The following is a 22,648-nucleotide window of genomic DNA, read 5'->3' on the forward strand; positions in this document are numbered from 1 at the left end:
CCCGGCCCAATCCCACGACGAGCATGCGCACTAGAGGGGGCGTGCGTCCCCCGCCCCTCAGTTTTCGGCTGCGGCCGCCACCGCCTGGGCCCGTCCGCGCATGCGCACGCACAGGGGGCGTGGTTTTCTCCCTGGACGCTCCGGGCGCGGGCGATTTGTACGTAATGGCGGGCGCATGGTCGCCGGATTGCGGCGCAGGGTACTCCTGCCCTCGCCGTGGCCGTGACAACAGGGCCAAGTGGAGCGAGTCCTCGTTGTTAGGCAGGCGGCTCTCGGAGGACTCGAGCCGCCACCAGCTGCTGCAGAAGTGGGCGAGCATCTGGAGCTCCACGAGCGGGGAGGCGTCGGAGGTCGGGGCGGAGAAGGCGCCGCGCGAGGCGGCGTCGGCGGCGGAGGAGGAGGAGAGGCCGCTCGTGTTCCTGTGCTCCGGTTGCCGGCGGCCGCTCGGCGACTCGCTGAGCTGGGTGACCAGCCTGGAGGACGCCAACTGCATTCTGCTGCGCTGTCGGTTCTGGCTGGGGGCCGGCGCGGCGCGGGGTGGGGGGCGGCCGTCTCCTCAGGTGCACCGCACCTGGGCGGCCCCGTAGCAGCAGGGGCTCGGGTCCCTGCGCCTCGCTCAGCTCCCGAGCGTCAGGTGCTTCTCCTGGGGGTGGGGTCCCCCATCTCAGCAGAGCCAGGAGCAGATCACCGATCGGGCCGTGATGGTTTCGGGGTGCAGCCCGGCCAGGGCGCGGGGCTTGGCTGCGGGAGTTAGCGGGCGCCCAGGTAGCGAACAGTACGGTCGGGGGTTGAAGAAGCTGAGTTTTCAGCTAGGAGTTAGGTCGGCGCGAGTTTCCCCTTTGTTTCGGGTTCGACCCTTTCCTTGTGGGTTTTGTGGGTTTTGGGGGGAGGTCTTTCCGCTTCTGAAGTTCTCCCGAATGGGCGCAGAAGGAGCGTTCTCCGCGAGCTTGGGGTTTCCCCGAGGCAGTTCGGCTCTGCTCGCATCCTGTAAGCATGTCGATGGCGCCAGCTCAGTGGTGGTTGGGCGATCGGTGCCGACGGTGGCCGCGTCCCTGGACAGCCAGCCTAGGCACGCCCTGGCCGTGTGGTCCGTCGAGGTGACTGCTTTGCGCCTGTTGAAATCAACAGTGCAGACGGCTGTAAGTGCGAAGGGCGTGTCGCACTTCCCGTAGTCTCTGTATGTGTCCGGATGCATTTCTTGCCCTGGTGAGCATCTTTGAACGCGTGAAATTCTGAAAACACTCGCGGTTGCGTGCTAGGAACTGCCCTTGTTTTTCCCCGCACGCGTACTCTGAATACTTTGCCACGCTAGGGTAGCGACTTTGTCAAAAGGCACTGCCCCTGCCGCTGGCTGGTTGTGAGGGTGACTGAGTTAGTGTCTGTCGTTTGCACAGAGCGAGCGCCAGGTGCCGCTTACACACGCCCTAATCCACCCCGGCCGTCTCTGGATGGGGTCTAGGTTGCGTCCAGCTTATATTGGGGTTGAGATTTTCGATGTAGGAGAAGCTCTTTTTCATAGGTGGATTTGTCTTTCTGGCTTTTTAAGAAATAATATGTGAAATATTTTATTTGTACTTTGTTTTTATAGCTTTTTTTTTTTTTTTTTTTTGACAGGCAGAGTGGACAGTGAGAAGGAGACAGAGAGAAAGGTCTTCCTTTTGCCGTTGATTCACCCTCCAATGGCTGCCGTGGCTGGCGCACCGTGCTGATCCGATGGCAGGAGCCAGGTACTTCTCCTGGTCTCCCATGTGGGTGCAGGGCCCAAGTACTTGGGCCATCCTCCACTGCACTCCCTGGCCACAGCAGAGAGCTGGCCTGGAAGAGGGGCAACCGGGACAGAATCTGGCACCCCGACTGGGACTAGAACCCGGTGTGCCGGCGCCGCAAGGTGGAGGATTAGCCTAGTGAGCCGCGGCACCGGCCTGTTTTTATAGCTTTTTAAAAAACATTTAGCCACACAGGCTTCTTTTTTTTTTTTTTTTTTTTTTTTTTTTTTAATATTTATTTGAAAGGCAGAGTTGGAGAGAGAGAGAGAGATCTTCCATCTGCTGGTTCACTGCCCAAATGGCCACAGTGGCCAGAGCTGAGCTGGTCTAGAGCCAGGAGCTTCTTTAGGGTCTTCCGTGTGGGTGCAGGGGCCCAAGCATTTGGGCCATCGTCCGCTGCTTTTCCAGCCCATTAGTAGGGAACTGGATCATATGGACCAGCGCTCATATGGGATGCTGGCATCCCAGGCGGTGCCTTTACCTGCCTCACCACAGCGCCAGCCCCAGGGCTGTTTATTTTGTTTTACATATAAAAATAATATTTCTTCTATAGTGTTTTTAAAAAGTATTTGAGAGTCAGAGAGAAGGGGAAGGGAGAGAGATATCTTCCATTTGCTGGTATACGCCCCGTCTGGCTGTAGCGGCCAGGACTGAGCCAGGCTGAAGCCCGGCACTTCATCTGTATCTCCCATGCGGTGCAGGGGCCCAAGGACTTGGGCTGTTTTCTGCTTTTCCTAAGCCCTTAGTAGGGAGCTTGATTGGAAGTGGAGCAGCCGGGACTCGAACCGGCTCCCGTATGGGATGCCGGCTTCGCAGGTGGCAGCTTTACCTGCTGTGCCACAATGCTGGCTCCTACTAAGTTTGTATAAGGTTCTTGATTCACCAGCTTTGGCTAACTGCCCCCTTTCTCACCTCCCTCCTTCTTGGATTAATTTGCATTCCTTCTTGCCCCGGTTTGATTTAGTTTATTGTTGTCGCTTTTTCAAGGCTTATAGCATCTGCGTTCAGTCTTGTAGCCATAACGTGGTCTTTAGCTTTAATGTGTACAGGACTGCCTTTGTCACCCCAGTACTCACTCCTTGCGTGTATATGAAAGTTTATTAGTGGCCGGCGCCGCGGCTAATCCTAGGCTAAGCCTCCACCTGCGGCGCTGGCACACCGGGTTCTGTCCCAGTTGTTCTCTTCCAGGCCAGCTCTCTGCTGTGGCCCGGGAAGGCAGTGGAGGATGGCCCAAGTGCTTGGGCCCTGCACCCCATGGGAGACCAGGAGAAGCACCTGGCTCCTGCCTTCGGATCAGCGCGGTGCGCCAGCCGCAGCGGCCATTGGAGAGTGAACCAACGGCAAAAGGAAGACCTTTCTCTCTGTCTCTCTCACTGTCCACTCTGCCTGTCCAAAAAAAAAAAAAAAAAAAAAGATAAAGAAAGTTTATTAGCAGCGTTCCCATTCCTCAGTTAGGTAATTGTCGGTAGTAGTCCACCCTTCCCTCCTGCCTCCCTCATCGCTGTGATAATGTGACGTTTGAGCGCTTGGAAAGGTCTTGATTGGCCTTGTGCACGGATGCCCACTCAGGGGCGTGTACAGTCCTTGGACCCTGCTCTTTGCTTTTCTGAGAAACAGCTTGTGTAGAGGGCCTGAGGCTAGTGTGGCCAAAGGTCAGAGGAAAAATAAGGATGGAGGGAAGAGGCTGGAAACTCAGGGCCTTGTAGGCTGCTCTGAAAGACAGGACTGCGTTCTGGTGTGCAGGGGAGAGGTAATGATCCCCTTTGGAGAAGGCATTGGAGGAGGAGCTAGTGGGGTAGTACTTGCAAGAGGTGGCACCGGTGGTTTGGTGGCAGTGGAGGGAGACTTGTGAGACGGAATGGACAGACCTACCTGTGGGGTGCATGTAGGGGGGAAGGATGCGGGGAGGAAGGACCCAGAAAGACAGCAGCCGCGTGGATGAAGGTGCAGCTTGCCGAGCTGAGGCAGGAGGAGGCCTGTAGGCAGAGGTGACAGCAGGCGTGTGTTTTTGGTCCCTTTATGCCTGGTGTCTCTTCTTGGTCTCCTTCTGGCCTCCTATCTCCCCTCTTTCCTGTGTCTCGGGCAGGATCCTCCAGGAATCTGCTGCTTCTGGGGTCCAGCTGTGCCCCCTTCCCCCGTCCAAGTTGTGGTCCCTGTGGAGGATGTTTGGCTGGGGTCCTGAGGGCCCTTGTGGTTGCTTTTAGGGACTCGAGCTCTGCCCTTGGGATCTGCAGGTGCGTGCACTGGCTATGCGCTGCTGCCTTGCTCCCACTGGGACGTGTGTCAGGCAGAGCTTCCTTGTAGTCTGTGGTTTCAGGTCCTAGTTGTTCCAAGTCCCGCCGCGGATTGAATTTTCCATGCTGGTTCTGCTCACCAGTCCCAGTGTTCTTCTGGGAAGGGAAGCAAATAACTCCTCTAATGCCGTCTTTTTCCAGAAAAATCACTGTGCGTTTCCTTTGCACCCAACTTGTATGTGTCCGTGTGTGTGTGTGTGTGTGTGTGTACATGTGACTTTGGGCTCCTATTTTTTCTGGTGCTTTGTGTTCTAAACGTTGATTAGAAGCTCTGAATGTCTGCATATGTGTTTTAACATAACGTGTTGTTGCTTCCTCTAGGTGTTTCCTGTAACGTTTCTGTGGATAAGGAGCAGAAGCTCTCCAAACGTAAAGATGAAAATGGCTGGTGAGTCAGGCCGTCTGGGCGGGAGCATGTGTCGTAGAGAAGGTGTGCTCCAAGGAACTCTTCCGTCGCGACCAGCGTCAGAACTTGGGATCAAACTGATTTCCTGGTCGTCAGGATAAAGTCAGTACTCAGATTCATCAGTTCAGCGGGGTGGTGCCCTGTAGATAGTGAGGTGGAAGTCTGGTCGTCAGGATAAAGTCAGTACTCAGATTCATCAGGTCAGCGGGGTGGTGCCCTGTAGATAGGAGGTGGAAGTTTCTAGATTCCTCAAGGCCTGGCTGACGCTCCCTGTTTGGATCTTCGGGCTGAGCGCAGAAGAAGGAGGCGTCTGTTCTGTGAAGTCCCTGTCAAAAGGCGCCCCGGCCCAGCGCACGGTCTTGGTAATTGTGTGTGGCCACTGCGGTAACCAGGAGGCTTGACGTGGAACGTGGAGCTTCGCCGTTAGCTGCCCGGGTGCAGGCCAGGTTCCCTACTTGGAGTTTACTTATAAGATGCTCTTCTTTTTCTTGTTTTTCTTTTATAAAGGTTTATTAAAGCTCACAGAAGCTTCATATATAATTGGTGGGATATTATCTAGCTATTACATTACCAGTGAGAACTTGTAATTTATCAGATAGTGATTCATGTTGCTCTGTTGCTACAGGAGTTCAGAAGGTCCCTGTGTGTCTGTAGGTGAACAGTGATGTGTGTGGAGTCTGCTGTTTGAGTCCGGGGTGTTTCCTTTTGCTTGATCACAGGAACTGGTAGGCAGTGATTACAAGTGGCTCACGTCCTGAGTAGGAGTTAGAATACTTATCTGATGATTTTTTTGAAAGATTTATTATTTGAGAAGCAGAGTGACAGAGAGGAAGAAATATCTTCTATTCGCTGAGTGGTGTCTTCCATCTGCTAGTTCACTCTCCAAAGGCCTGCAATAGCTGGGCTAGGCCTGGCCAAAACCAGGAGCCAGGAACTCCACCTGGGTCTGTGAAGTCCTGTCATGAACCCAGGTACTTCTGCCATCATCCACTGCCTTTTAGGTGCGTTAGCAGGCAGTGCGGAGTACCAGAAGGCAGCGTAGCCAGCCACACCAGGCTCCGATATGGGATGCCGGCTTCCCAAGCGGTGTTGTAACCCGCTGCACCCCAGTGTCAGCCCTACAAAATAGTAATCTTCTGTGTAGTCCGCTTGTGCGCTTCCTACTAGATTTCAGTCTCCAGTCGTGGGGCCAGTGTTATAGTGCAGGGGATTAAGCAGTAGCCTTGGTGCTGATCCCATATCAGAGTGCCAGTGGGGTTGGTGTCTCGGCAGCTCTACTCTGATCCAGCTCCCTACTGATGCATCTCGGAAAGCAGTAGATGATGCGCCAAGTACAAGGGCCTGGCACCCGCGTGGGAGACCTGGAAGAAGCTCCCCACTCCTGGCTTCAGATCGGTGCAGCTCCAGCCATTGTGGCCAGTTGGGGAGAGAACCATCGGATGGAAGACCTCTCTCTCTCTCTCTCTCTCTCTCTCTCTCTGTAACACTGACTTTCAAATAAATAAATAAATCTTTAAAAAAAAAAAGAAAAAAAGGCCCCTGCCATGCATGTGGGAGAGCAGAACAGAGTTCTAGCTCCTGGCATCAGCCTGGCCCAGAGCTGGTTGTTGCGGACATCTGGGGAGTGAACCAACCAATGGACGATCGTACCCATCCCCCATCCCCATCACTCTGCCTTTCAAGTAAAATTTTTTTTTAAGTCTGAGAAGAAAAATCTCCACTTATTAATTTGCTGTGTTAGGTCTAAAATTTTACTGTGGATTACTCACGTAGTGGCAAATTGAATGAGCCAAGTCAGCAAGGCTTTTTGGAAACGGTGATTCTGAGGCAGATTAAGGAAGACAGGTTGACAGGAAGGGAGTATATTCAGATGTTGCAAGCCAGGCTGAGGAGAGTCCAGGATGAAGGAACAAGTAAGTGGAGAGGCGGCGGGTCATGAAGTACGTGTGAGTGACCTGTGTGGGGCGTGCCTGGGGTTGCTGGGAGAGTGCTGGTGGTGAGTAGATCCTTTAACAGGCAGCTCTAACACACAGATCACAGGCACACATCCGAGACTTTTTAAAAACCCCTTAACGAGGGAGCTGGAAGCTGGTTCAGGGTCGGCAGATCGAGTTATGGCCCCTCAGCCTTTGGGGCTTGCTTTGCTACTCACAGGGATGGTTTGTGTCCCTGCCAGACTAAACTCACTTACGGTGCATTGGTGGGCTTTCTTCAGGCTGTCATTTAACTTTAGAGGCTTTTTCTAAACTGGGCTGTGTTAGCTTTCTGCCAATGCGGGGGCAGGCAGAGGCCCTGGGCTGGATGCCTCTCTGTGAACCCAGGTGATTGAGTTCTGCAGTGTCTGTAAGCTGTTTTCGTGCCGTGACGGCAGAGGCCAGTAGTAAGGATTAGTTATTCTCTGCGTCATTACACAGGAGTTGCCTCTCCCTGCCGTTGTTGGGCTCCTTGGACAATGGCATTAAAAGGACGCATAGAATCTTTTTGTCTTATTTCCCAATTTTCTTTATAATCAAAGAGTTTACATTCTTTATTTTTCTTAAGATTTATTTATTGAAAGATAGCATTACGGAAAGAGGGAGAGAGAGCTTCCATACGCTGGTTCACTCCCCAATGGCCACAGCAGCCACGGCTAATTCAGGCTGAAGCCAGGACCTGGAACTCCATCCGGGTCTCCCATGTGAGTAGCAGGAGCCCAAGCATTTGGACCATTTTCTGCCACTTTCACAAGCATGTTAGCAGGGAGCTGGATTGGAAGTGGAGCAGCTGGGACTTGAACCTGCCTCATATGGGATGCTGACATCTCAAGCGACAGCTTAACCTGCTGGGGCACAGCCCTGGCCGCAGAGTTTGCGCCGTAACACATGCACTTGATGGTCTCCTCCTCTTGTTGCCGTGTGCATGTTCCTGCCGTCAGATGTGGATGGCAGTGTGGCTGTCCTTGCATTTCTATTATAAATGTCTTACTCTCATCTTTTTCCTTCCTTATATGAATACATGTAACTAAACATGGTCAGAATGACAAACCCTGGAAACCTGAGTGTTGAAGCGTTTGTGGGTGCCAGCAGTGGGTGTTCTGTAGCAAGTTGCTGCTTTGCTTCCTAAAGCGGTGCTATGTCTTTACGCAGCGTCCTCGAGACCCTGTACTGCGTCGGCTGCTCCCTCAACCTCGGCTACATATACAGATGCACCCCCAAGAGCCTTGATTACAAGAGGGACTTGTTTTGCCTCAGTGTTGAAGCCATTGAAAGGTAAGTTTGATATTTAAGTGACCGCTGGGTAACTGACCTCTCAGAAAGTTAAGTTTGCAGAGAAATTGCTATGAAGACGTCAGAGCTAAACCACGCTTAAACGACATTTCCAGGTAGTACTTTCTGACATTAAAGCCAGTTAATTTCTCTCTCTGTCTCTCTGTTTTTCTCTTTGCTTTGCTCTAATTTTTTGATATTGGAAAAATCAGCACTCCTAAATTGTGGCTTTTTTTTGGAGTAAAAATATGTTCTTTTTTGTTTGTTTGTTTTTTGACAGAGTGGACAGTGAGAGAGAGACAGAGAGAAAGGTCTTCCTTTGCCGTTGGTTCACCCTCCAATGGCCGCCGCGGCCGGCGCACCGCGCTGATCCGATGGCAGGAGCCAGGTGCTTCTCCTGGTCTCCCATGGGGTGCAGGGCCCAAGTACTTGGGCCATCCTCCACTGCACTCCCTGGCCACAGCAGAGAGCTGGCCTGGAAGAGGAGCAACCGGGACAGAATCCGGCGCCCCGACCGGGACTAGAACCCGGTTTTGTGCCGGCGCTGCAAGGCGGAGGATTAGCCTAGTGAGCCGCGGCGCTGGCCTGTGTTCATTTGTTTTTAAAAATGGAATGAACTTGAGAAGGATTCTTTTTAAGTATTTTCTGGGGCTATGTCTCAGTGGTTAAGTTGCTGCTTGGGATGTCCCCAACCCATAGGACAGGGCCTGCTTTAATTCTGATGCAGCTTCTTGCTGATGTAAACCCGGGAGGCAGTAGATGCTGGCTCAGGTACTTGGGTGGGTCCCTATTACCCATGTGGGAGACACAGACTGACTTCCAAGCTCCTGGCTTCGGCCTGGGCCAGCCCTGTGTGTTGCAGGCATTTGGGGAGTGAACAGTGGATGGAAGGTTCCTGTCTTTCTCTGCCTTTCAAATAAAATGAGAGTAATTTTTCTAAAAAGCGATATTGTGTTACAGAAGAAAATACGTGGGAGGTTTTACTGCAGGAGATCATGGTTGTCAAGGCTGTTTTTCCTGAACAGTTGATTTTAGGAGACAGGCTACTTCTTGGGCAGAATTTTTTTTAAAAAAATAAGTTTGTGTGTGTGTGTATTTTTTAGATTTATTTATTTGAAAGGCAAAGCCACAGAGAGAAGCAAAGCTACAGAGGGAGAGAGTGAGGAGAGAGAGATATTCCATCTGCTGGTTCTCTGCCCGAATGGCTGCAAGGGCCAGGGCAGGACAAGGCCAAAGCCAGGAGCCAGGAGCCCCATCTGGGTCTCCCACATGGATGCAGGAGCCTAAGGACTTGGCCATCTTCTGCTGCTTTTCCAGGTGCATTAGAGAGAGCTGGATCGCAAGTGGAACGTTAGGGACTAGCACCAGCACCCAAGTGGGATGCTGGATTTGTAGGTGGTAGCTTAACCGGTTATGCCACAGCACTGGCCCCTTGGGGTGGAATTGTAATGCCAGGGCTGCCCTCTGTGCCATTTATTTACAGTTTTATCAGTTGCTCGGTGCCATGTCATTTTCCCACCGCATCTTTGGTTTTCTAAGTAGGATGTCGGTTGCCTTCTGCAGTTTGCCTACCACGCTATTTTCCTCTGCCTTGCCAGGCATATTGGCAGAAAGCTGGAGCAGAGACAGAGCTGCGGGGACTCCCGCCAGCACTCCGCTGTGGGATGCCGGGAGCTGGCGCCACAGCCCTGGCCCCTCGAGTTTTCTTTGAGAGATGCTGGCATCTCCGTCCTTACTGTTTAGATGTAGCTGGTTGCCAGCCCAGAGCTGGTTTCCCTCCATTGCCAGCTGATTCTTCTGCTACTTCCTACTTTCCTAAACCATCGCATCTTGTAACAATGAGAGGCAAACACAGTGTAAGTTGGAGAATAACTGTTACAGTTGCTGACATTTGGTTAATCAAGTATTGACCACCACAATTTATTACTTAAAGTCTCATTTAGGAGCAGGTGTTTATCCTACTGGTTAAGGCAGCTGTGTTCCACATTGAAGTCCCTGGGTTTATTTTATTTTATTATTATATTTTACTTTAAGATTTATTTTATTTATTTGAAAGTCAGAGAGAGAGAGAGAGAGAGGTAGAGCCAGAGCCAGAGAGAGAGAGAGGTCTTCCATCTACTGGTTTCCTCCCCAAATGACCACAGTGGAGCTGAGCTGATCAGGATCCAGGAGCCTCCTCAGGGTCTCCCATGTGGGTGCAGGGACTTGGGCCATCTTCTACTGCATTCCCAGGCCATAGCAAAGAGCTGGATTGGAAGTAGAGCAGCCAGGACTCGAACTGGTGCCCATATGGGATGCCGGCACTGCTGGCCAGGGCTTTCACCGCTGTGCCACAGCGCCGGCCCCAAAGTCCCTGGGTTTAATTCTGAGCTCCTGATTCCAGCTTCTGGCTAACGCACACCCTGGGAGGCAGCACATAGTTGGCCCAAGTAGTTGGGTCCATGCCACCCACGTGAGAGAACTGGATCGAGTTTCCAGCTCTGGCCATTGCGGGCACTGGGGAGTGAGACAACAGACGGGAGGTCGTGCTCTTGCTCTCTCCCCTGCCCCTCTTAAGTAAAAAATTGGAAAAAAGGTCAAATTGGAAGTGGCACATGTTTCTGACGTTAGATAAAGCAAGACAGGGGAGGCTTCTTCCGGGTCCTTAGGTGGCTGAGCTATGAGTGATGATGCTTTGCCACCCAGTTTGCCTAGAGCAGGTTTGTGCCAGTAATGAGATACTTGTAATGCTGGAGAATTGGGATGTAGAGCTGTGCAGACAAAGCCGCTGTGGAGGAAGGCATGAGGTACGTAGTAGAGCTTCCTGCGTGGTCCCTCTTCACAAGAATAGCTCTCTTTGCTGACTTGGTGTTGATCTACTGTGGAATGTACTTAGAGTGCTCATGTTATTAACTGCCATTCATTTAGTATTTGTTCCCTTACTGCATCTTAACTTTGTTCTGTGCTGTTCCTCAGCTATGTTTTGGGATCCTCTGAAAAACGGATAGTGTCAGAAGATGAAGAGCTGTTTAATCTTGAAAGCAGAGTTGAAATAGAAAAGTCTCTAAAACAGGTAACTTTTTCTGCACATTTTCTATCCTTTTGTGAACAGCTTCTATCAGTGAACAAGTGCTCTTTGTGGTGCCACCTGCTTGTTGTTGTTGTTGTTTTTAACATTTATTTATTTGAGAAGTAGAATTACAGAGACAGGTCCTCCATCCGTTGGTTCACTCCCCAAATGGCCGCAGCAGCTGGAGCTGGGCCAACCCAAAGCCAGGAGCTTCTTTTGGGTCTCTCACGTGGGTGCAGGGGCCCACGTACTTGGGCCATCTTCTACTGCTTTCCCAGGCCACAGCAGAGAACTGGATTGGAAGAGGAGCAGCTGGGACTCAAACCGGCACCCACAAGGGATGTTGGCTCTGCAGGCGGAGGCTTAGCTACTTCGCCGGCCCCATACCTGCTTGATCTTAGCGTTTCCACACTGGGAGTTCATGTTGATTTTTGGGAACCAACCATGAACTCAAGTTGATGAAGTGTAAGGAAGACATCTCATGCCAGAGTTAAAGCAGCCTGTATCCCAGAACTTAAACTGGAAATCCATCTTTGAATGAAGTCCCTTTTTTATTTGATCCAGTTCTTGTGGTATAAACAGCTTCACTGTTGAATGTTAACATCTTTTCATGGCCAGATAGGCAAGATGGTGGGGGCGTGTTTAAAGGAACTGTAAACAGACTGTAGGTTGAGAACTACTGTTAATAGAATTATGTGTGATTTATTTATTATGTCTTATTTAAATCAGATCTATGCCTCTGAGTAGTTACGTCTTACAAATACTGAATAGTCAGCATGTGTAATGCATGAAATGTTCGAAACTGTGTTCACATCGCGCGTGTTAATTGCATGTGGTCCCGCGTGACTCTACTGTGTATTCTCTCCGCTCGCTAGATGGAGGAGGTGCTGCAAGGCCTGCAGAAGCAGCTGTGCGAGGTGGAGTCAAAACTCTGCTCTCCCGGCTGCAAGAGCTGAGCGCTCAGTGAGCAGAGCTGGGGAGTTACCTGGACGGCTGTGTGTGGTGCTGAAGTGACTGTTCCCACGTTCAAGTGTTCCAGCCATTTTACGGAATTGAACTTTAGGAGTTTTTATTTTGGTAAGAAGCTAGGATGGTTTCTGAACTGTTTTCTCCTCTGGTCAAATTCCTTGTCCTCCATTTCCTGTTTTTTTTAAGCTAACTCACTGCTGATGCTTTGGCTCGTCCTATGGAACATTGAGAAAGCCTTGGAGGTTCCCGCAGCTGGAGCGCCCAAGCGCTCTCTGGGGAGAACGGACGCGCACGGCCCTCTGGGGAGACGTGCCGTGTGGGTGACTTTGTCCTGTTGATTTACTGCTGCGGGCTACCAGTCTGGGAGACACGGAGTGCAGGTTGTCAGTGTGTGTGACGCAGGGCTTTCACAGAGAGAACGGGGTTATTTGTATAATGGGAAAGAGAATAAAGACGAAAGCACAGTGCCTTCAGATTGCCTTTCACCTGGCATCACAGATCCCGGTGCCACAACACACGCACTGCTGAGCGTGGCACTGGGCACCGTGGCGGCCCCTTCCTGCTGCTGGCTATGGACGGGGTGCTCCGCCTCTTCCTGGAACTTGAGAAGGCGTTCCCCAGAGGACGCTGGGTTCCTGAGCCCGTCACAGCACAGGGCCCACGTCCGGGGCTTGATCAGTTCACCAGTACAGGGTTCTTCTTGTGACGTCGTCGAAACCTGCTAGTCCCACGTGGCACAAGCGAGCCCTCTCCGTCTCCTTGCTCACAAGCTCGCCGCCAGGTGGAACGTGGTGTCACGAAGGCAGCATCAGTCCCTGCCGGCCGCCAGACAGCCGTCCAGCCTCAGGAAGCTTGCCGGGCCCCGGCGGCACCTGTGCGAAAGCTCGCTCTGAACAGGCGTGCCAGTGAGTTCACACTGGTTTCCACTAGCTCAGCGGTCAGTGCAGGGGCCACGCCCCCTAGTCCCGCGCACCTGTCCACCCTGGGCAGGCGGGGTTGTGTGCTGTTTGTAGCCAGCCATGCATCATAAAGAGTGTTTCTAACCTCCATGGCACTAATTAACGAAGCCCTTATTGGGGAGCACAAGAGAAACATGGCTCAGGTTGCCCACGTGGCTCCCTCCCAGGGGGACTTCGCTCCGCCCCCCACCCCTGCGTTCAGATGTGTGCACCTCCATGCTAGCCCACACCCGCCATGCCACACGGTTGCAGCGAGCCAAGCCTCTGAAGGCCGGTCCCTGGATGGTCTCAGAGGGGCCGTCCTCAGCCTTGGCCTCCTGGGATGTCCCTGCAGGAGGGGCTTTGCTGCTGCCGTGGGAGCGGGGTCTCTGAGGCTCCCAGACTGCCAGCCTGAGGGGTCCCCACCCAGGGCCTTCCTCTCTGGGGGCCCCTGCAGGACTGGTGCTCCTGGCTCTGCGTGAGGTCTCATCCTAGGGACTGGTGCTGTGGCGGAGGGGGTACGGCATCCTTCGCAGGCGTCGGTTCAAGTCCTGGCTGCGCCACTTCTGATCCAGCTCCCTGCTGTGGCCTGGGAAAGCAGTACAAGATGGCCCCTGCACTGGCATGGGAGACCCGGAAGAAGCTCCTGGCTCCTGGCTTCGGCTTGGCACAGCTCTGGCCATTACAGTCATCTGGGGAGTGAACCAGTGGAAGAAAGATCTCTCTCTCTGCCTCCCTGTAACTGTGCCTTTCAAATAAACAACTTAAAAAAAAAAACCTGTCGTAAATCTACTATGGGTCTGTGGGGCTCCCACATGGCCACGCCAGCGTCCCCCGTGGGACAAGTGGCTGCCTGGGCAGGGCGTGCCCGCCTGCAGGGTTCTCTGCAGGTGCTGGGCGTTTACCACGGGCAAGGCCAGGAGCCAGGAGCACGGCACAGCAGCCTCAGGCGCTCCGGGTGGAAGGAGCCTCGCATGACGCTCCTTGCGCTTGCCTTTTGAGGGAAGGTCCCGGATGGAGCAGTCGGAAATGGGTGGGCGGCCTGGGGAGACTCCTGGGGGTGTGTTGCAGCTGTTTGCCCGATCCTCCTGCATCTGTCAGGGAGGATCCGATAGGAGGCTTCCCAGGCGTGAGCTCCCCTCCCCTTTCTCCAGCAAATGGAGCTCTGAGTTCCTGCACTGTGTCTGTAGCCAGCAATGCGTGAGGGCGTGTGGGGCCGGGTGAGCCCACGGTCCCGCTGCCGCCTCCGGCCTCTTGTCGGGCAGCTCTTGGCTCAGTCTCTCGTCCCTCCCTCTCTGTCCATTGCTCCGCTAGCCGTCGGTGTCCCTTGCTTGCATCACTAATGTTTGGATCCCTCTGCTGCAACCCGGTGGATACCCTGTTGTGAAGTGCGTCTTCCCACGGCGGTCACTGCAAAGCGCACAGCATGGGTTCTCTCCGTCTGTGCCTGGAGGCCTTGATCTGCCCAGGGTGGCCTCCTGCTCTGCCTCCCGTCAGAACTCCTCCGTGCCTTCCACCTGCCCCTTTGCTCTATGTGCAGCTCTAGCTTGTCCTCCACAGCCCTGCTCGAATGTCACCTCCTCCAGGAGGCCCTTCCTGACTGCTCAGCAGGAAGTACTTTTCTCCCATTTCATTCCTGATGCTCTGCCGGATGTTCTTGCTTCATGACTTGGGTTTTGCATTCTGGTTTTAAGGGGACGTTTCCTGCAGGAGTAGATTCGCCCTCCCCCCAACCCCCGCCCGCCAAAACCCAGCCTGTGCAACCTTGTACACTGGGGTACTTTTTAAGTGAGGAAAGTAGTTTTCATCTCCTACCGGCTGTGTGGATCAGTTAGTATGGAGCCCCCCCCCCCCCCAGTCTAAACTCAGAAACACGGTGTTATCGAGGTGTTCTAAATGGCGTTAATATTTCAGAATTGACATCAGAATAAAGAGAAACCCAAAGTGCAGTGGTGGTGTGGGGTTAGCATGACTTGTTAGCGTGTAAATAGGAATTCAGGGGAGAATTACCAAATCGAATCCATTTGCATGTGTAATTACCCACCTGTGATCCGTCTACGGTCGTGTGGGTTCCGCCTTTGTCCTCCCACACCATGTTAAAAATAGTTTGTATTAAATGATTTTTCCCCCGTAAGTGAATACAGTGATTCTTGGAACTGGGACGGGAGCAGAGGTGGGTGAGTGCAGCTTTGCACCGGGGGCAGGGCGGGCGCCTCCCTGGGCTGTGAGAAGCCAGCAGGCCGCCGGCGATCTGGCCGCGAAGGGCGCTGGAAGCATCGGGCTGGGTTTGGGGAGTCTGATGCGGGACACGAGGTGGAGGTGCGCTTGGTGCCCGCCCGCAGGGGCTGCTCCCTCCAGGCAAGCGAGGGTCCCACTCGGGCTGAGAAGGCGTCGGGGCCGGGCTGTCCTCGAGGGACGCACCTCGCGGTGGCTTCCCCGGGCTCCTCCGCGTCTGGGTGTGGGAAAGAATTGGGCAGGAGCAAGGCGGGAAGAGCCCCAGGCCGCTCCAAGGGCAAGCTCCTGGCCGCAAGGGCTCTGGGCAGCTGTCAGGGGCGCGTCCCCCGGGCACACTGCCGTCACGCAGACCCTCCCCGGGGTTCCCACGAGGCCCAGGGGTCTCCGTCGCGCCTCTGTTTGGGCACGATTATGAACTCCCCTGGTAGCGTGGCGATTTTTCCAGCATCCTGTGAAATAGGGCTCCCAGGCTGTTCAATTCGATTTGTTCCAGAGTTAGCCCACAAGGGGTCGCCTTTCTCCACATAAATATTCACCGTGCGCAGCCGGTTCGTGGGCACGGTGGGGTGGGGACTGCAGGAGCCGCCTTCCTGGTTGCCTCTGCTCCCGTGGAGTTGGATCCTCCACGCTTGCCACCCAGCTCCTTCCTAAAGCAGTGCCCAAGGGCTGTGCCCCAAGGCTGGCTACACGGTTCTCCCACAGCCATTTCCCCAGAGTCTGATTTTACCAGGGGCGGTAATCATGGTTTCCTAGTGACTCGGGTTCATCGCCGAGTCCCCGCCCCCAGTGCTCTCTGAGCCCTCACGGGTTGTTTGCCAGCTGGCTTTGGAACTGCCAGCAGAGAGGCGTCGGACTTCTGAGCAGGGAGTTTCTGGTCCCCTTGCTGAAGTGTCTGACCACGAGACTCCCCGGGGAGCCACAGTGTCCCGGGAACCACCCGGGAGCCAGTTTCCCTCCCTGTGGGCCGGGGCATCCAGCGCTTACTGTTCACCTCGGCGCACTTCCCCACACCTCACGTCCAGACCTCGACAGTCGCGGCCCCCCACATCGCCGCACTCAGCCAGCCACAGATGGAAAATATTCGGGGAAGAAATTGCAACTGTGCCAAACACGTATATATTTTCCTTTTCCTTGTGCTATTCCTCAAACAATGCAGTGCTCACAGAGCGGCCAGTTGCATAGCACTTACAGTGTGTTGATGTTACAAAGCACACGGGAGACGGAGTGGACACTCAGCTTCGTAGTGAAGACGTCCAAGCACGTGGCTCCTGGCTCCAGGTTCCTGCTAGTGCGGACTCCAGCGGGCCATGGTCTGGGTTCCTGCTAGCCCTGTGGGAGACCTGGATCCCATTCCTGGCTCCTAGTTCCTAACTTGGGGGCACTTGGGGAGGGAGCCAGTGGATGGGTGGGCTCGCTCTCCCTCTCTCTCTGCCTCTCTCGTAACTTTTAATTTAAAAGTATACAAGAGGACGTTCGCTGGTGCATGCAAATACTGCACATGGGACTTGAGCATCTGTGGGTTTGGGTAGCTGTGGGGAACTTGGACCCAGCCGCGCTCAGATACTCAGGGACAACTGTGTATTGTGTGTCCGTCTCCGTTTGATGAAACAGATTCTCTTCATGCTTGTGCACCAAGTCATCCTTGACACAATGCAGCGGATGCCAAGTGAGGGGTCTGCGAGATCCCACCAGGCTGGGGAACCTGGGGCCTGGGGGTGCGTCCCACTCTGCCTCCAGCCAGCGAGGAGCCACTGCCACTCCTGGGGTCCCAGCTCCAGCCTCGTTTTCTCATCTCTGTGATGAGGAGGTTGGACGTGAACAATCCGTACATTTCCTCTTAAGATGAATCTAAAATGTTGTGTTAGTTAAGAACAGGATGATCGGACCGGGTGCTGTGTTGTGACGGTGAAGCTGCCGCCTGTGACGCCGGCGTCACATATGGGCACCAGTTTGTGTCCCAGCTGCTCCACTTCCGATTCAGCTCCCTGCTATGGCCTGGGGACAGCGGCGGAAGATGGCTCAAGGGCTTGGGCCCCTGCCACCCACCTGGGGGACCCGGATGAAGCTCCTGGCTCCTGCCCTCGCCATTGTGGCCTTCTGGGGAGTGAGCCAGGAGATGGAAGATTCTCTCTATATATATAACTCTGACGTTCAAAATACATACATAAATAAATAAATAACAGGATGATCACCCCTAATCTGAAACATCTGAAACCGTTTCAAAGCCGAAAATTCTTCACGTGACCTCAGGCTGTGTGTACAACACAGAAGAATTTCATCTCCTCACGCATGTAGATACCCCAAAAGTCGAACAAATCTGAAATCAAAGATTTCAAGCGGTTTGGGTCAGGCATCCTCGGGCTGTGCTGATTTGAACCTCGTTCCAGCAGCCGACAGAGGCTGCCGGGGCACCTGCGGGCTGACGGCCGGCGACAAGACCTGCCCTTTGGAGAACCAAGGCCCGGAGAGAGGCTCGGGTGGCGGCGCGCCCACGTCTGCCGCTGCTGTGTGCTTAGTGGTTGTAGGTGGCTGGCAGGTGGCGTGTCTTGAAGAAATTCATGAATCAGCGCGTGGAATTCTGAATAGAACGAAAACACGGGTCCAGGAACGCTTTCTTTAACAGCTTGCCTGGTCGCCAGCATTGCGCCCAGCATGTTAATTGCTAAAATGCCCTGTTGATTTCTTTTGTCGCTGCTCACGTGGCTTCCAGTGAGCAGAAGGGATGTGTCTGGCGGTGCTCGGCGTCTCCCGGGCTCGCCCCTGCCCGTCGCTGCCTGCCTTGAGCAACGTCACAGCCAACCCAAACTTAATCAGCCTTGGATGGCAGCCACGGAGGCAGGCGGGCAGACTCCCGTGGCTCCTGCCCGCTGCTGCCACCACCGTCACCACTGGGCAGGGTTTCCATGGCAACAGCTGCTTTCTCTCCACAAGCAGGAAAAGCTGGGAGACCCCACTCTCGCTGTGGCTCCAGGAGAGCCCAGCCTGTTTCTGGGTGCGTCTTCCCCACATCTGATTCTCCCTCATCCCCAGCGATGGCAAGTTGGAAAAGCACATTCACTCTCCATCCTGCAAGGCACACCCCGAATGCGCGCACGATGAAGAGGTACAGAGCGAATGTGCTCACGGAGAAGGGAGATTCTTGCAGGCACGCAGCAGCGTGGCGAAGATTAGCATGAGCCAAGGGGCAGAGGCGGCTATGGCGCCAGGGGACTGTCCTCACCCAGTGACAGTCTCATTGTGAGTAGGACAATGACAAGAGAATTAGGGGGACTTCGAATGATGCAGCTGGGATGACGGACATGAGCTGTCCCAGGCTCTCCAGCGAGGATGTCACTGCCCGGGAGCCCCGCGGTGAGCAGTCCTTTGAACAAAGGCTTCATTGGCGAGCCCAGAGCCCAGCGAGGCTCTGCCACACAGGACAATTCCAGGTCACCTGATGCCTTTCATTCAGGGGGGATGGGAGAGAGGGCTGGGACCTGTGGGCAGCCTGGACTGCAGCTCCGGGAGGCGGACAGAAACGAGACCAGGAGTTTTGCACTGGTCGGCTTTGCAGGAGCACCGTTTGGTGGCTGGGTCTGTGGACTTGTTCATTTATTTGAAAGACAGCATAGACAGAGATCTCGCCATCCACTGGCTCGTTCCCCAGATGCCTGCTACAGCTGGGGCTGGGCCAGACTGAAGCCTGCAGCCAGGAACTCGGACTGGGCTCCCATGGCAGTGGCGGGGACCTAAGCATTTGAGCTGCCTCCTAGGGTGTGCATGAGCAGGAAGCTGGAATCAGGAACAGAGCCGGGACTTGAACCCAGGCACTCTGCTGTCCCAAGCGGCATCTTAACTGCTGAGCCCTGGTCAGCGGGTTTGCGGCTGGGAAGTGGAGAGTACAGGAGCGACAGCTTCGGTCCCAGAAGTGGCGCTGAGGTTCTGGGGGAAACCGTCTCAACACGAGACGAGAAACCCAGGAACCAAGTCTCTGGTGAGGAGTCTTCTGTCCCCTGAAGGGTGCGACATGTCTGTTACACAACAAGTGAGCGAATAACCCTGCAGAGCTGCCCTGTCACGCTAGTACGTACACTTACGTGCAAACACGTTTGTGCTTTAACCCGATGAGGGCTCCTGACACAGCAGTCCCGACACTTTAAAAAATACCCAAGAGGCCGGCGCCATGGCTCACTAGGCTAATCCTCCACCTGCGGCACCCACATCCCGGATTCTAGTCCCAGTCGGGGTGCTGGATTCTGTCCCGGTTGCCCCTCTTCCAGGCCAGCTCTCTGCTGTGGCCAGGGAGTGCAGTGGAGGATGGCCCAAGTGCTTGGTCCCTGCACCCCATGGGAGACCAGAAGCACCTGGCTCCTGGCTTCGGATCAGCACAGCTCGCCAGCCATGGTGGCCATTTGGGGAGTGAACCAACGGAAAAAAATGAAGTCCTTTCTCTCTGTCTAACTCTGCCTGTCCAAAAAACAAACAAACAAAAAAAAAAACAAGAAATGTACTTTTACTGTGGGTAAGAATGTAGAAGATGTAGGTTATGAAGACCATAAAATCATCCACAAGTAAAGGAAATGTGGTACAAGTATACAATAGAGTATTACTCAATCGCGACAGGAAAACCAGAATGCCATTCTGTCGTTCGCACTCACATTAAGTGACAGGTCAGGCATAGGCAGATGCCAGTGTTGTCACTCCTATGGGGACTCTAGAAAGTGGGTGGCAAAGAAGAGTGGCTGCAAGAGCCCAGGACGTGGGGGGAGGGGATCGAAGGGAGGAACAGGGGTCCTGGGGGCGGTGGAGGAGGAATTATCTAACAACGCGGCATAGCAGAGTAGCTATGGTTGACAAGAGTTCATGGACTATTTCAAAACGGCCCGGGGAGAGGACTGTGCGCACTCTCAGTGCACAGACATGACCGCTTTGCAACCGTTTGCCGGTTGCCCTGACCCGCTCATCACACTGGGTGTACTTGTACGAGATGTCACTCTGTGCCCCATAAGTGTGTACAACTGCTAATGTCTACTACAAGGAACAATACGTGGTGTTTTTTTTTTTTTTTTTAAAGATTTCATTTAGTTATTTGAGAGGTAGAGTTACAGACAGAGGGAGAGACAGAGAGAAAGCTTTTCCATTCACTGGTTCACTCCCCAAATGGCCACATGGCTGGAGCTGGATCAATCCAAAGCCAGGAGCTTCTTCTGGGTCTCCCACGCGGGTGCAGGGGCCCAAGGACCTGGGCCATCTTCTACTGCTCTCCCAGGCCATAGCAGAGAGCTGGATCAGAAGTGGAGCAGCCGGGACTCGAACTGGCACCCATATGGGATGCCAGCACTGCAGGCAGAGGCTTAGCCCACTACGCCAGAGTGCCAGCCCAAACTAAAAATACATTTAAAAAGCAAAAGCAAAAAAAAAAAAATCACCAGCAATTCATCCATTAATAACACTGTTAATATTTTAGTATCTATCCCTCCCTATGATTTGCTATGTGTCTTATTGATACATAGACTTATAAAAACGACAGCTTGCTGTGCGCGTTCTGTAGCTATGAGCAGTTCTCCATGGCCACAAGCATGCTTTTACAGCTTGGCTTTGGTGACTGCGTGATATTTCACAGTATTGAATAGTTCTCTCAACCGAACTCCTGGTGTGGGGGCCGGGGTCGTTTTCAGACATGTTTACTGTACACAGTACGGTGTGGAACATCTTCTGGGAAGCTCACCGTGCACGTGTGTAGCTTGCATGTGGACTGTGTGAGCTCGGTGGGATGTCTGAGCGCTGTTAAATCTGCCTGTGATTTGCTAGTGGAATGAACACACAATAAGAACGGAAGAAGACGCGTGCGTGGCTTTTGGCTCTCAACCAGACGTAGAACCCTGAGCACCTCACATAACCTCACATGTTTTTGTCTTCTTATTTGTACTAGCATTATGAAAATTGGATTAATGAGTGAAATCTGTCCCTTGCACAGAATTGTTGAAAGGGGGAGAGAATGTAAGGTGTGGTAAGCCTTCTGACGTCATGAAGAATTCCACAGGGACTTCGGCTTTTCTTTTCAAAATGCAATTCTTTAAAAAAGACTTATTTATTTGAAAGGCAGAGTTGCAGAGAGAGAGAGAGAGAGAGAGAGAGAATGAGAATCACACTCATACACAGATCTTCCATCTGCTGGTTCACTCCCCAAATGGCTGCAACTGCTGAGGCTGGGCCAGCCCAAAGCCAGGAGCCTGGAACTCCTTCTGGGTCTCTCACATGAGTGCAGGAGCCCAAGCACTTGGGCCATCTTCTGTTGCTTTCCCGGGCACATTAGCAGGGATCTAGGTTAGAAGCAGAGCTGCGGGGACTTGAACTGGTGCTCATGTGGGATGTTGGCCCCTGAAAATGCAATTTAAAACATTCTTATTATATCAATTAAAACTATTTTGATTTTTTGACCTTCTCCAGCAAAACTGATTTTTTTTAAAAAAAGTATATTATTAATTTTCAGTTTATTTGAAAGGCAGAGAAGCAGAGAGAATATGAGATATAAAGAGAAACAGACACAGACAGAAGCGTCCCACCTCCTGGTTCACTCCCTAAATGCTTACAACAGCGAAGGCTGGGCCAGGCAGAAGCCAGGAACAAGGAACTCCATCCAGATCTCCCATGTGGGTGGCAGGGACCCAAGTCCTTGAGCCGTTGTCTGCTGCTTTCCTGGCTGTGCGGTAGCAGGAAGCTGGAGTCAGAGAAAGGCACGATTCTCCAGAAAAACTGATTTCTATGAACCTCCCAACAAGTGTTGGGTTGGTGCCTGAGTGTGCACTTCCAAGGGGAAGGTGGTAGAAGTGTTTTAGGTCCATCAGACAGTGCGCCTGGGCTCTGCATTGTCAAACCAAAGGGAGAGGAAGCAAAAGCTTGCAAGGGCTCCCCCTGGTGGAGGCGGACGTAGCCTTGCGATGTGGTGCTCCTGGGGAGGTGGCAGCTGTCTCTCCCCTCTACCCCTCCACCTTGGCTCCCACCAGCGGGAGTCTGTGCCTAAGAGCTGGTGCTGTCCAGCTCCAGAGACAGGGGCCACCCCTGCTGTCAGAGATAACAACGGCTGTTGGAAGGAGAACCTGGAGAAAATATCTTGGGAAAGAATCCTGGGAATTCCAGCCACACTGGGGACAGGATCTGAAGTGGCCGAATAGGGAAGATGAATGGGAATTTTGCAGCTTCCTTAACTCCAAGAAGACAGCCCTACACGTGGGAACTGCGCCGGGCTCGCCTGGACCCATCCCGCACCGGTACAATGGGAACACAGAGGGAGCAATGCCGTTTCCCTCTGACATCCCAGCTCACAGCCCCCACGTGGGGTTCTGTGGGAAGAGGCCTGAGATGCCCCCCGCTTCTTCAGTTCTCCTAAGCCGAGGGGCGGTGCGGGTGCAGGGTGATGTTCATTGCGCATGCACCAGCTGGACCAGAGAGTGGCATGGGGCACAGGGCGGGCAGGTGGAGAGCTCCCTCCCCCAGGGTGGGGCTGGGCACCCGCAGCCTGATGCCGTGGATTTTACCGCCAAGTCTTCAGCATCCCGAAACAAAGCGATTCCCTTCCCACCCGTGTAAGGCAATGCCTGGGTTAGAAAATCCAAAGTGATGAAAAAATCTTGAGTTTTCTGAAACCTGCATGGAAATGCTAACGTGTTTTTCTTTTCTGGATAAGCCCGTAAACCTGAACTTAGTGTAGGAGGCCCATCTAAATCCATAAAGGAGGTAGCAAAGGGTCTTTTTTTTTTTTAATAG

At 53.4% G+C, this 22,648-nt stretch overlaps 1 protein-coding gene across 1 annotated transcript; it reads left to right on the forward strand.

The window, feature by feature from the left end:
* Positions 1–8: 8 nt before the first annotated feature.
* MIS18A (MIS18 kinetochore protein A) lies at positions 9–12,202 on the forward strand. The gene is made up of 5 exons (XM_051829906.2): positions 9–504; positions 4,382–4,448; positions 7,592–7,714; positions 10,667–10,763; positions 11,636–12,202. Exons 1-5 carry the CDS (start codon positions 24–26, stop codon positions 11,714–11,716), a joined length of 849 nt encoding a protein of 282 aa, XP_051685866.2. The 5' UTR covers positions 9–23; the 3' UTR covers positions 11,717–12,202.
* Positions 12,203–22,648: the final 10,446 nt, after the last annotated feature.

The sequence above is a fragment of the Oryctolagus cuniculus genome, chromosome 4 (assembly GCF_964237555.1).
Source record: "Oryctolagus cuniculus chromosome 4, mOryCun1.1, whole genome shotgun sequence".
NCBI classification, from domain to species: Eukaryota; Metazoa; Chordata; class Mammalia; order Lagomorpha; family Leporidae; genus Oryctolagus; species Oryctolagus cuniculus.

Bases quoted from the DNA above. Each gene is read 5' to 3' on its own strand.
- MIS18A (XM_051829906.2), top strand. From the start codon at position 24: ATGCGCACTAGAGGGGGCGTGCGTCCCCCGCCCCTCAGTTTTCGGCTG. The intron at 4,449-7,591 runs GTGAGTCAGGCC...GTCTTTACGCAG, and splicing joins CGTAAAGATGAAAATGGCTG to CGTCCTCGAGACCCTGTACT. The intron at 10,764-11,635 runs GTAACTTTTTCT...TCCGCTCGCTAG, and splicing joins TAGAAAAGTCTCTAAAACAG to ATGGAGGAGGTGCTGCAAGG.